Source organism: Engystomops pustulosus, chromosome 2 (assembly GCF_040894005.1).
Source record: "Engystomops pustulosus chromosome 2, aEngPut4.maternal, whole genome shotgun sequence".
Classification (NCBI taxonomy): Eukaryota; Metazoa; Chordata; class Amphibia; order Anura; family Leptodactylidae; genus Engystomops; species Engystomops pustulosus.
This window is the reverse complement of record NC_092412.1, coordinates 145,343,627-145,357,645: the sequence shown is the minus strand read 5'-3', so window position 1 is coordinate 145,357,645 and position 14,019 is coordinate 145,343,627. Positions and strand designations below refer to the sequence as shown.

The 14,019-nt window shown below is 40.1% G+C and overlaps 1 protein-coding gene across 5 annotated transcripts in view; it reads right to left on the bottom strand.

Annotated features, from left to right (window-relative positions):
• The window catches only part of LOC140118635 (uncharacterized), a 33,734-nt gene extending 23,624 nt beyond the window's left edge, over window positions 1-10,110 (bottom strand). The window contains exons 1-5 of one of the 5 annotated variants that reach the window (XM_072136774.1): window positions 9,980-10,110; window positions 6,903-7,033; window positions 6,234-6,290; window positions 3,754-3,841; window positions 1,959-2,140 (exon numbers count right to left, since the gene is read on the bottom strand). In XM_072136774.1, coding sequence (XP_071992875.1) covers window positions 1,959-2,140; window positions 3,754-3,841; window positions 6,234-6,290; window positions 6,903-6,992 — 417 coding nt within the window. In that variant the 5' untranslated portion in view covers window positions 6,993-7,033; window positions 9,980-10,110. Of the gene's footprint in view, window positions 1-1,958; window positions 2,141-3,753; window positions 3,842-6,233; window positions 6,291-6,902; window positions 7,034-7,175; window positions 7,323-7,727; window positions 7,884-9,979 lie in introns of those variants that run through there. The other 4 variants (XM_072136777.1, XM_072136778.1, XM_072136776.1 and 1 more) reach the window with 4 other exon arrangements.
• Window positions 10,111-14,019: the final 3,909 nt, after the last annotated feature.

Below are 14,019 nucleotides of genomic sequence, written 5' to 3'. Positions count from 1 at the left end.
TCACCCTACTGAACTCTAAAGTAAGTAGCAATAACATGAGCATTCAATTAAAAGTGGAGGAGAAGAAAAGAAAAAGAAGAACATGAAAGGCATAAGAAGATGTAAAGAAACTACCGTATATACTCGAATATAAGCCGACCCGAGTATAAGCCGAGACCCCTAATTTTTCCACCAAAACCTGGGAAAACCTATTGACTCGAGTATAAGCCGAGGGTGAGAAATGGATTGGTCACAGACCCCCCCCCCCCAAGTATATAGCCAGCCAGCCCCTTTAGTATACAGCCTGCCCCAGTAGTATACAGCCTGCCCAGCCTGCCCCCAGTAGTATACAGCACTGCCCAGCTTGCCCCCAGTAGTATACAGCACTGCCCAGCTTGCCCCCAGTAGTATACAGCACTGCCCAGCTTGCCCCCAGTAGTATACAGCACTGCCCAGCTTGCCCCCAGTAGTATACAGCACTGCCCAGCTTGCCCCCAGTAGTATACAGCACTGCCCAGCTTGCCCCCAGTAGTATACAGCACTGCCCAGCTTGCCCCCAGTAGTATACAGCACTGCCCAGCTTGCCCCCAGTAGTATACAGCACTGCCCAGCTTGCCCCCAGTAGTAACACAGCACTGCCCAGCTTGCCCCCAGTAGTATACAGCACTGCCCAGCTTGCCCCCAGTAGTATACAGCACTGCCCAGCTTGCCCCCAGTACTATACAGCACTGCCCAGCTTGCCCCCAGTAGTATACAGCACTGCCCAGCTTGCCACCAGTAGTATACAGCACTGCCCAGCTTTCCCCCAGTAGTATACAGCACTGCCCAGCTTGCCCCCAGTAGTATACAGCACTGCCCAGCTTGCCCCCAGTAGTATACAGCACTGCCCAGCTTGCCCCCAGTAGTATACAACACTGCCCAGCTTGCCCCCAGTAGTATACAGCACTGCCCAGCTTGCCCCCAGTTGTATACAGCACAGCCCAGCTTGCCCCCAGTTGTATACAGCACAGCCCAGCTTGCCCCCAGTAGTATACAGCACTGCCCAGCCTGCCCCCAGTAGTATACAGCACAGCCCAGCCTGCCCCCAGTAGTATACAGCCCAGCCCAGCATTAAAAAAATAATAAACTTATATACTCACCCTCCGGTGGCCCCGATCTGCAGCACTGATCCCCCGATGTCCGCGCGGGTCCTCTTCTGGCTTCCGCGCCCGTCACCTGTACATTGCGTTGGGCGCCGCCATTGCTGTCTCCCGGGCGGCGCCTAGTATGACGTCATCAGCGGCGCCCGGGAGACAGCAATGGCGGCGCCCAGCGCGATGTACAGAATGGCAGAAGAGCCGCCGGGAAGCCAGAAGAGGACATCGTGGGAGCAGTGCTGCAAAAGAGGACATCGGGGGAGCCAGAATAGGACATGGGGGGAGCAGCGCTGCAGATCGGGGCCACCGAAGGGTGAGTATATAAGTTTATTATTTTTTAAGTATTTTTTAACTCGTTGTGACTCGAGTATAAGCCGATGGGACGTTTCTCAGCACATTTTTTGTGCTGAAAAACTCTGCTTATACACGAGTATATAAGGTATATTAATATTTTAACACAGATGATAATCCACATCAGAAGAGTCTAAAAATGTACTAAAAGTACACGAAAACTCTGGACCGCGCTGTAAGCGGTTGGGTGTATTCATGAGGGGGCGGTCCGAGACGCTGCTTCACCCCCGGACCACCCCTCCTACTCCATAGGCTGGTGGTGACTGCCGAGCTTCATGCGGCAGTCACCGCCCCTAATTACGCCCTGGTTGGGCAGGTTATTTACTCCCTGTGAAAGGAATTGATTTAAAGCAATCCTATAGATACAGATAATCAAATAGCAAAGTTTATGTGGTAAAGAGATTGTCCAAGATGCAGGATAGAAAGAAAAGTTGAGGATGTAGTTAAATCATTACTTTCTATAAATACTATTTTATATCTTATTGAGGTTACCTGTTCTTTAATACTTTGTTGTTCAAGGAAAAGTTCTTGAAACTTTGTTCTCCACAACTCCTTCTCCCCAGAAAGGTCAGTCTTAAGGTTTTCAACTTTCTCTTCAAATTTATATAGCCTGCTAATGGAAGTAGTGTTGACATCTTGTATACTTTGTAGGTTGTCTTTGAGTTCTTCATCACCTATGGACAACAAAAAAAATAATCATAATATTAAAATACTTTTATGGCCTATTCTGTGTTTATGCCATATTTCTATGATTTGGGAATACCCCAGTCATTATTTTTAAGAAGTTAAATGTTTGCTAGGATAACATTCCCTTCTCTAGGCTACAATGGATATATCCAGATACTCTGGCAGCATAATCAAGAACACATTAGATGATTAGTCAAAACATTAGTCATCCAATCCAAATGAAACCTGCATCTAATGTGTACGATCATCTTAAAGAGTAACTGTAAGTTACTTTACAAAAAATAGTTTTAGCACAGCTGGAGAGAGCCTTTGACAAAAATACCAAAGATACCTGTATCATACTTCTAGCTTCTACCTATCCTCATATATAGGGCTAATAGATTTATGATGTTATGTATAAAACACTCTCAGCTTTTCCTGAAGTGGATTTCCTGGTTGTGACATCAGCTATGGACATTAATGCCAATAACACTCAGCATACAAAATCAGTGTTACTGTGTTACTGAGCAAGGCAGGGGAGACAAAGAGCACTGGATTTATTTTAACGGTGCGTTCACACATCGCAGTAATGCATGCATTTTGAAACACATAAGAACAGCTGAGAAGAAGAGATTTGCCTGATTACATAGCTACTAACATTACATTTACAAAATGCATGTGTTAACACAACACAATGTTAACACATATGTTAACATATGTTGCCATTGTGTTAACATAGTACTTACACATACGTTTGTTAATGCAATGTTAACCCCTATGTAATCAGGCAAATCTCCTCTTCCCGCCTGTGCCATGTGTGAACTCTAAAACATGTCCACCTACACTATAAAACATCCACATAGGAATAAAAAGATGAACACATGGCAGCATCACAGTATGTGTAAATCACATTATACTCTATGGAAGCTGCTTCCTATCTGCAGACAACCGCTTTCCTGTGCAAAGAGGTTGTACTGTATATACACTGTGCTGTATGTACACTATCTGATGCCATTCATTAGAATTGATGGGGAGCCTGTTTTCCATATTTATGCATCAAACTTTCCTACATGCACATTTCTACTATACTTTCAAACCCAAACAGCACTGCTACATACAATTCCTGGTATGTAATTGGATGACCTGAAGCATGTGATTAGAACTGATGGAGAGCCTGATTTCCGTCTTTATTTTTGCCAAACTTTCATACATACACATTTCTACTATATCCTAACTTTCAAACACATACAGCACTGCTACATACCATTACTGGTATGCAATTGGATGACCTGAAGAATGTGATTAGTCACATGCTTATGACATCACAGCAGGTCCTGGAGCTGCTGGGAGCTTTTACTGATGAGGAGCGTGCATGTGCTAGTAGCCCCTCTCCTCTGTCTAGCTACCGAATCACATGGCAGCCAAACCACACAAAGATAGTCAGAGAGATAAGGTCCTGCTAGCTTCCAGCCTGTTAGCTGACAAAAGGCTGCAGATAGGTAATGGGTGTAAATTAGAGAATTGCTTATTTTGGCTTAGTGCAAAGCTAGTCAAAAATTTTTATACTTTACAGTTGTACTTTAAGTAACAATAAGTCTGAGATGTATGAGATGAGTTATACCTGAATTCAGTTCCTCCAGCTTTAGCGATAGATTATGGGTCTTTTCCTCAGTAGATGACTTTGTTCCAAATGATAACACTGTCATGATCTAAGAGCAACACAGAATATATCTTCTATATACCATAGAAACAAGGCTTTACCAAATGTCTTATATATACTAACATGAAAGAAAGGCTACAATATCCAAAAAACAAATCACTTTAAACTCAAGGAACATGTAAGCATCACAGTGTGAACTTATTTTAACTTCAGGGATTTTGTTTCATCCAGTAACAGGACTGCCACACACTGAAGACACCATGTACAGATGATTCAGCAGTGTGTATAGTGCACAGAAAACAACTTGGCACAATCATAGTTTTAGGTTTCATGCACCGGACTGTATGCATTTTGTACTCCCGTTTGCGGGTGTTTTTCAACCAGTGAGCGATGATCAGATACATAGGCGTATTTCCAATTAAAGTAAATGGGGCCATTTTTTAGATGCAAAACAAACTTGCCATGGGCGTTTTTGTGTCTAGAAAAATGGTCATGTGGATGAGGCTTTCCCTTGCTTGGCTGTAGCATTCACCTTAGAAAGTTTAGGTAATGGTGAATCCATTTCACTTGCCTTGATGCAATTGAAAGTAAAACCAAGTGCCCAAAAAGGCAACAGCAAAACAGGAGTTTTGCAGATAGTGACCATACACAATTATTCTGCTGGTACTGGTAGATGGTAGCCTATTTAGTTAGCACAAGTAGTCCATTTATGTTAGGATAGCTTACAGGTATGCTAGATATGTGTCCTAGTGTAATCTCAAAAGCATTGATCATGCCAAGAGAGAGAACCTTGCCCAGGTATTGCTTGTTTTTGCTAGTGTCAGGAGGAACAGGAGGAGCACTTCCTTTGATCTATAAATTGAATTTCAGAAACAGACATTGAAGGTTCCAAACCTGATATTTGGAACTGTGACATTAACAGAATTTGCTGTTGTGCTATTGGTTCTACATTCTGTTCACGTATAAGAGCATGTTCAAACTGAGCATATGCAACAGACATGTTGCAGTCTGGAGATGCTTTGGTGAATGTTATGCTACCTGCAACATCATCCAGCATGGCTGGTCTGGCAAGCATTGGGCCTGAGGTTAATATGCTTGGATGATCGCATAAACTTCCCAGTGATCTGCTGCGCTGACCAGGATGAGATGCTTAAACCCGCTATACATCACAATATCCAATCTCAAGTGTGTAAGCAATTCCTGATTTACCAAAGAAACTACAGGCGGTCCCCTACTTAAGGACACCCGACTTACAGACAACCCATAGTTACAGACAGACCCCTCTGAACTCTGGTGAAGCTCTCTGAATGCTTTACTATAGTCCCAGACTGCAATGATCAGCTGTATAGTGTCTGTAATGAAGCTTTATTGATAATCCTTGGTCCCCATTACAGCAAACAATGTTTAAACTCCAATTGGGGCCAAATTTTGTTTTGTCTGTATCTACAATTATAAAATATACAGTTTCAACTTACATACAAATTCAATTTAGGACCAAAACCTCCGGACCCTATCTTGTACGTAACCCGGGACTGCCTGTATACTGTTGAAATAGCCTTCACATTTCCTAGACCTGAATACAATTATGAATAGAGGTAGTGCCACAGTCTGTGAAACTGATGCCCTGATTCAGGGTTGAGAGGTGATACGGGAAAATGCAGCCATGTACACTATTGCAGGCTGTCAAAGGATTACATAACATGTATCAGTTGTATCATGAATGTAATTACGGTACTCCATGAATTAAATTTCCATCATAAATCTATTGTACATCAAGATCCAAAGTGTAAAGTGCACACAAATTGACATGCAAATTGGGATATTTCATTATATATTAAAACATTGTAATCCACAGAAAATGTGACGCTTGATAGAACCTTTAGGATTTGAATAGAGTTTGTGGGAGAATGTGCCAAAATCAAAGCAAAGCATATGACTAGTTTCTCTATACAGGATGTGTCTTGAATTTGTACACTATTAAATACATTTCAGTAATGTGAATATTTAATACTTCATTTCTCATACTGTCATTTCTCATTACTACAAGTTACTTAATTTATGGACAGCTATGGTTTGATGCCTTTATTAATGTGGATTGGCTAGGTTTTGGTGAGAATGTTATGTCAATAATACCATTAGAAATATATTTACTTAGAAGATTAGAATTTGGTCACTTGGTCAATAAAGAACAAAAGGACAACTATATTAAAGAATACACTCAAAAGATGTTAAAAAAAACCATTAAAAGGTACTGGTTGCACCAGACATTCTTTTATGTCCTAATAGCAGCTATTATAAGCATATAAATCTTAATTTCTAGTTTCACATTTAGCAAACACAATTTTTCTACTTATAACAAGAATTAGAGGCAGATAGGGAAAAGAAAGACAGAGAAGCAAAGGAAAGCACAACAAAGGTAAGAAAGATACTTCAGATGTTACCTCTTCAGAAACCAGAAGTAATAAACGCCAAGTGAATTTGTACCAAAAGAATGGATTCTAGGAAGAAAACAGGTAGGAAATAGAAAACTGTGAAATTAAGCTTTTTTTATTATATTACAAAATTATACAAGAAAATGGTTGTTTGTTATGGTTCAATATTAGAGGGAATTATCATAAACAAAATAATAATAATACTGGTAATGGTTTTATTATTAACATTTTTCACTATGCAAGCAATTATTTTGACATATATGATATTGATATGATAAAATCATATTAAATGTACAATGTCCACCAGAGCACACATTAAAGCAGACGTGTTTTTTAGTAAGGGCTGAAATAAACATGGACAGTACTCCACTTACTGTTGAGTATAACTATATAGGACATTTTTTTAAATGTACATCTACACATTTTACACTTACACATACATTACTTCTATAAATTATACAGTAAGGCTGCGTCTAAATTCTACATTGCAGTCACATGGATGTTTATGCTTTAAAAAATAAATAAAAAAGCTATGACAAGTATGTTAATTCTCTTCTACATAGTAAGATCTACATGTGCTGAATTATGCATGAAAATTTTACATAAATAACTTCAGCCTCCATTGTCTTGTATGAGGAAGAAGTTAATCAAGATAAATGATAAAGTAAAATAAATTACCCATGGTAAACTACAGAGGCCGAGGATGCTATAAAATATCTTCTTAATCCTGGACAAGAAATTAATAATTCCCATCTTTAAAGGTGTCATCAGCGAGCCTTCATGAAATATAGGAATGCTTCATCTTAGGACTGTAACGTGGAAAAGAACAAGATTACTCTGCAGTAATCACATAAACCCAGAGGAGAGAGCAGATTCCATATTGCACTTTCATTTGTACACCTTACTGCACACAAACAACATACAACAAAAAACTAGATAAAACACACATACCAAAAATGCTCTTACAGGGTTCTTTTCCCAGTCCTGTAGTTACCAGTCTCTAATAAGCCGCACATAGCACTTCTTTAGCTGTCACAACCAAATCCCTTAAAACCTTTAACTGTGAGGAAATGGGGTTTTCTAGTATTTTATTGTAAGCTGCTTAAAGGGGCAGTACAATGCTGTGTAAGAGCATTTATGTAAGTTTGATTGCTAAAATTCCTAACCAGTGCTTGTGCTTTTGAAGCAAACCATGCACCCTCAGATTGTGCCAACCAATAAATATTTTTCAAAGGTTTTGCATGACTTGCTGCATTGTCTTTAGAACAACTTATGTATGCTGTGGAACATGTTAGAGCCAACAAAGCAACAAAGATACAACAATGTTACTGAAAGGAGACTGTATTGCTATTCTGACCAAGATAAGGTAGTATTACCTAAGTTATATCCACCACTGTGCACAAGGCTGCCTTAAAGATATTGTCCCCTAAAATAAATGTATGTCTATATTTATCTATTAAAGGAAACAATCAAGATCCATAATGATAAACCAGGGCTACTTACTTATAGATCTAGGCACTGTGACTGTGGTAATCTTCTTATCCATGGCCTCCTTATTCTAAAATCAACCTTTAAAATTGTGCTAATGAGCCAGAAGGGATCTGGGAGTGTTAACAGAGCCCCTCAGTTCTCTGGCTTCACAGGCTGTATTACTATCTCAACCCCTCCTCCTCCTCCCCAAGCACATTGCAGCACATAGTGGGAGAGGAAGTGCTCCTTGCACTTCCTAACTGCCTGTAAATCTGCTTCAGGTGACAGCACCCAGAGCCCATCGGGCTTATTAGCATACTTTTGTAGATAACCTATAAGTGACTTTACAGGGGGAAAATAAAATAATAGTTCTGGTCCACATTACCATCAACTTCCTAGGTAGTAGAGTGCAGTTAAGACCAAAAGCAGTGATAATGGAGCAGTTGTTTAGTGGAGTATTGATCAGATTCCTTTTACATAAAAAGTATTTTACAGGACAACCCCAATTAAGGCTGGATTCACACAGCCTTATGGGGGGATGTATAAACATCGGATATACGTCCCCCATAGACTGCACTGGGGGTGCCGCACCTCTCCGTACTCCGTGAAAAGATAGGACATGTCGGGCACAATGTTTCTCTATGGAGAGGGGCTCCTCCTCTCCCCGGCGCCGACGCGTGCCTGACGTGCTACGGTACAGCGGGCAGACGTCAATGTGAATGTAGCCTAAGGGTAAATTTACATGAGGTAGATTTACTGCAGTAATGCTTTAAACATCCCAGAAATGTGAATGTGGGTTGCCGTAGTAAATGTATATACCACGCAAAATCCCATTCACATGCATGGAACTGATTTGCAGGAACATATTTGCTGCGGCTTGTTTTCGTGTGGGTTTCGCTATTTATTTTTAATGGATGGCACAACGACCATCCAATGGACACAGGCAAATAAATATGATCTACATTGATCGGTCAGGAGGAGTAGAAAACTTAAAGCAGGTCTTTTTCCTGCCCATATGTGGCTCAGACTCTCCCATAGAAGTCTGCTGGAATGTGAAAAATATAGATGCTCCTCGAGTGTAATCCATGTGGCATCCATATTTGTGAAGAAGTTGATGGCATGTGACCCTTTAAGTGGTGGAGACAAGCCAGTCACATAATTTACCTGCCTTCCTTTTTTTCTATAATGGATCTGCAAAATTGTTTGACACACAGACGGTTTCTGAGGACATATGGCTTAGCAGAGGAATACACAATGACGACATATTGACCGGAAAAACGCACCACAAAACTTTTTTTTTCAGCCTGAGAACATCAAGCATTTGTGCGCAGATAGAAGTATGATGAAAAAAGTATGGTAATCAAATTTGGGAAACTCAAGAAGGTATTCTAACATGTAGTTATGACTCCAAATTCTGTCTGATAAAGTGAATTCCACAACATTAAAGGAAACCTAACATCACGGATTTACCTAATAAAAAGTATAGGACTTGTTCCTTATCTCAAATCTTGAGTGGCCGATATCTTGATAAAAAGTTTATTTTTTACATATGCAAATTGCATGAAGAGGCTACTGAGGCATGGAGTAGCCGCCCCATGGAGCGTTACTCCATGCCCCAGTAGCCTCTTTGTAGCCCCCCGACCATGTCTTAAGTGCGCAGCTCACTGGAGCTGGGCGCACTCGACCAAGAAGCCGATGGGTCTGCATGCACAGTAGCCCTAGCTTTGGAGCCGAGGCAGCACAGCCTTGAGGCACAGACCCATCGGCTTTGTGGACGAGAACCACAGTTCCAGCGAGCTGCACGCTGAAGGGTAGGGTAGGAAGGCTACAAAGTGGCTACTGGGGTGTAAAGTTCCAGTCCACAGAGTGGCTACTCCATGCCCCAGTAGACTCTTCATGTAATTTGCATATATTAAAGATAAACATGTTAGCAAGACATCGGCCACTCAAGATTTTGAAATAAAGTATAGGACTTGTTCCCAGTAAAGAAACCTGCCCCCGGATCTACCTTATTAGGTAGATCTATGATGGTAGGTTTCCTTTAACAACAGCAAAACAGGACTACAATACAATCAAACACTTCTTTGCTGAACTTTCTTACACAGTTGAAAACATCTGGCCTGAGGGAGATCAAGAAATATTTTTTTAAGATTTGTCACATGAATTGAGACCTATGGATACACTAACGCAGTGTCGCTCTCTATATGCCAAGAGTTCAAAGGTGTAGATTGCTGTTGCATGTGATAGCATTGCTATACAGACAAAATGTTGTCCCCGCAACTTACCTTTTTATTTTCTGAGCAATCCAATTGAAAACTCAGTGTAACTAGGTATTAAGCAGTTTCACAAAAATGAGCTTATTCAGAAGCAGGCATGAATGTGTGCAGACAACATGTCTATTATTCCTGGTCGACAATCTGTTTACAAGCCAGTGTATCGTTGCTAGGATAACCCTCTTAAGCTACAGTAATAACTCATGCTATGCAGAAAGAGATATACACTTACTCCTGGCCAATGACAAAATGTGATCAATCATGTGAAGATAGAAGGGTATTCCTTCACATTTCAGGTCTTATTTAACAACATTACAATTCATTACAATCTCATCAGGTAAAACACCACACCTGAAATATAGTGAAATTTTTTGGGAAAATTGCAGATTACTTGTTAGGGTGCCAACATTAGGTGTTATTGAAAATCGGTGCAATCTTTGATCTAATTGATGGCTGTGTTCAGGGGCAGGATTCATAGTTTTAACAAAGTTTGGGAGCAAGAAGTCTGTCCCCTTGTGCATCACAATTAAAGGTGGTATCTTTTTCTCAACAATTTCAATATTTAAATATTAATACACTGTATCTATACCTTTTGTATCTAAAATGATTCTATATTATATATATATATTATACACACACATATATACACACATACATAAATATAAAGCTCCTTTACGAACCCATAAATATTAAAATGTTGTATTAACTGCATAGACCCAGAAGGTAGAACGCATACAACTCCAGAACCCTATACAGCACCAGAGCCAAGATTATACCCTAAATACAGCCCCATAACCACATACTATACATACACTGGAGATCAAAATTGGAGAACATTGTATGATCACATGATTTTTTTTCAGAAATAATAAAATCTTGATTGATCAACATTTGAAGGATTTGTTTTAATTGGTGCACCATGCCACTGGAACAGCGTTTCACAAAATAACCAAATGACATCAACATAAAACATTTATTTTGCAAACAACATGATGATTATAATTAGAGGAACAGCAGTGACTGTAGAACGATTATAACTAAATTTTCTAAATGTTACTACAGTCACCAGTCAGTAGGAAGTGCACAAGCCTTTGCTTTGAATGACTTCAGCACTTCTGCAGCCATAAGACATCACGAGTCTCTCGCACTGCTCTAGTATGCTGAGAAAATTGTTGACGTACGTTGTTAGCCAGGAAAAATAAAAATCTGATGTAAATACTTTTGTGTAAAAACTACAAAAGTGCTTAAGGAATGATACCTTTATTGGCTAACCAGAAAAATTATATTTGGGGCAAGCTTTTAGGGCACACAGGTGTGATTTTGGTCCACTCTTCTTCCAGCCTCTGCCATGTTTCCGTAACTCTTGTCGATTTCATAGCCATAACATTGTCAACATCGATTTTCCAGAAGTTTTCTATCATGGGTTTAGATCATAAATCTGGCCTGGCCATTTCATTCTTTCAGTGTTTTCGGTTTCAAGGTATGGCTTTACCCATTTTGCTGTCTGATTGCTTTCTGATTGATTAATGCAAAGAAGGAACCACATATTGTCGAGAAAGTTCTGATACACACATGCATTTTCTCTGCAGCTATATAAAAGGTCCTGCTGCAGTAAACATTTCCCAAACCATGATACTTCCTCCATCACCTTTCACTCACTTCCTTATACACTTTGGTTTTAGTCTAACCCCAGTTTGTAGACAAACATGATGTAGACAGCAGATGTATTAATCTTTCTACACTAGAAAAATGGAGTAATTTGCACCTGAAATGCTGTTTACAATATAAGATTGCAATCTGCAGATACAGACGGTTTACAGGAAATGTGCTAAAAATGAAGATTGCATTTGTTTTATCACACTCAGCCTTTCAAAAACAATATTTTTTTTATGTTCCCATTTCCATAACCATATAATGAAATATAACACTGGGCACTCATTTTGTTGCCTTAAATGATTGAACTGTTTTTAAGTATGCTTTGGGCCCGGATTGTAGAAATGACACCAGTTTGCCCATTAGCTCTACTTTTAAAGATCTGCATTTCCACCTTACTAAGTTAACGCTACTCCAACTAGTTGTCACTCAATATTGTACTACAGAAATCTTGGAAATTAAAAGGGTTGTCCACTTTCAGCAAATAATTGATATTGTTTGTGTAAGGAAAAGTTAGTTTTCTACTATACTCTGAATCAATGCCGGACTGTTTTCTAGATCTTTGCTTGCTGTCCTTCTGTATAAAACTTCTGTTTACTTCCAGTGGAAATTTGTTCATGGTCTTGTGACGGACAAACAGGTACACAAGCCTTTATCACAGAGTTATCAGAGATGTGTGATACTAACGGCTAGTGCACCTGCATGTCCATCATATGAGCATGGAGAGATTTCTATACAGTGGAAGTAAACATAGAAGCCAATGGCGGATCTTCATATAGGTGGTATGGGTGGGTGCCTGGGGTCTTTGGCTTCTGATGGGCCCACACCCTCCCAGGTCCTATTTGAAGATCCACCATGAGTCGCAGGCCCTGCTGTGGATAATTAAATAGGGGGGAATCTCTACTGTGGACATTTCACTAAAGAGGGGCATATGCTGTGGACATTTCATTTAAGGAGGCATCTGCTGTCGATATTTCATTAAAGGGGGGCACTGCTGCGGACATTTCATTTTTGAGGTGCGACTGCTGCAGGACATTTTGTTAGAGTATCGGCTGCACTTCCTATCCTAGGGCTTATACTTAAGTCAATAACTTATATTTTTCACAAAATAGAGAAAATAATTTCACTATGACCGGAGCTCCAAGGATTCTTCTTCTCCCTCGTTATTCTATCTTAAAACATCGATGAACAGCACCAATCTTCAGTTTCTCCTGCTGAAAGTATGTCACCATTCAGACTAGCACCATCGCACTCTCATTCTCCTCCTTTATTATATTGTAACTGGAAGAAAATATGCAGGCAGATGGTGTGGTACGTTCCAACAAGGTTAAAATTTATTCCAATTCATCATACTCACAAAAACCCATTAAAAATGCGCATAACACAAATTCACATAACGGGACGCTAGCTTTCTATCCGCCCGACCCAGGGTTTCGCCGGCAAGTGCAACACCCCGGAAGAAGCCTTGCCGGCGAAACCCTGGGTCGGGCGGATAGAAAGCTAGCGTCCCGTTATGTGAATTTGTGATATGCGCATTTTTAATGGATTTTTGTGAGTATGATGAATTGGAATAAATTTTAACCTTGTTGGAACGTACCACACCATCTGCCTGCATATTTTCTTCCAGTTACAATATAATAAAGGAGGAGAATGAGAGTGCGATGGTGGTAGTCTGAATGGTGACATACTTTCAGCAGGAGAAATTGAAGATTGGTGCTGTTCATCTAAGTTTAAAGATAAAATAAGAGGGAGAAGAAGAATATTTGGAGCTCCGGTCATAGTGAAAATCTTTTTCTCTATTTTGTGGACTTTTTCAAAGACTGTGTGGACCGGTCTTATACCGTGAGTAGTTCCTTAAGGGGCAAACTGTGCACCACGAACCACTGTGTTTTTATGCAACTTATATTTTTGTGGTAAAATTAGGAGCCTTGGCTTATATAGGAGTATTTTCAGTATGATGGGGAGTTCAGCTGCAGAGCCGACACAGGCTGGGCCAGGGGTAGCATTTCACATCTCCTACACTATCTGGGGTATCTGGTCTGAACGGTAGTCGGGGGTGGATGGTTTCATGCAGTTAGGGAATATAATTGTTTTTTTCCTAAATCGATGGGTTATAAGAGCATGCTTGATCATTAAATTACTGTAAATTACTGTTATGAACAGTACAAGATTAAGGATATAGACTAGTACTTAAGTCCTAACATCCAGGCACATATTGGTCTGGACACTGGGGTGGCCCTAGATGTGTGAATAGCCCAGGGCCCATGGGACACTTAATCCGCGACTGATTGCTGCCATTCTACAGAAAGCTTCTAACAGATCTAGAAAACTGTGAAGAATTGATACAGAAAGTATATTCATAAAATTGTATTATTTTGTTTACACAAATCAATTATTTG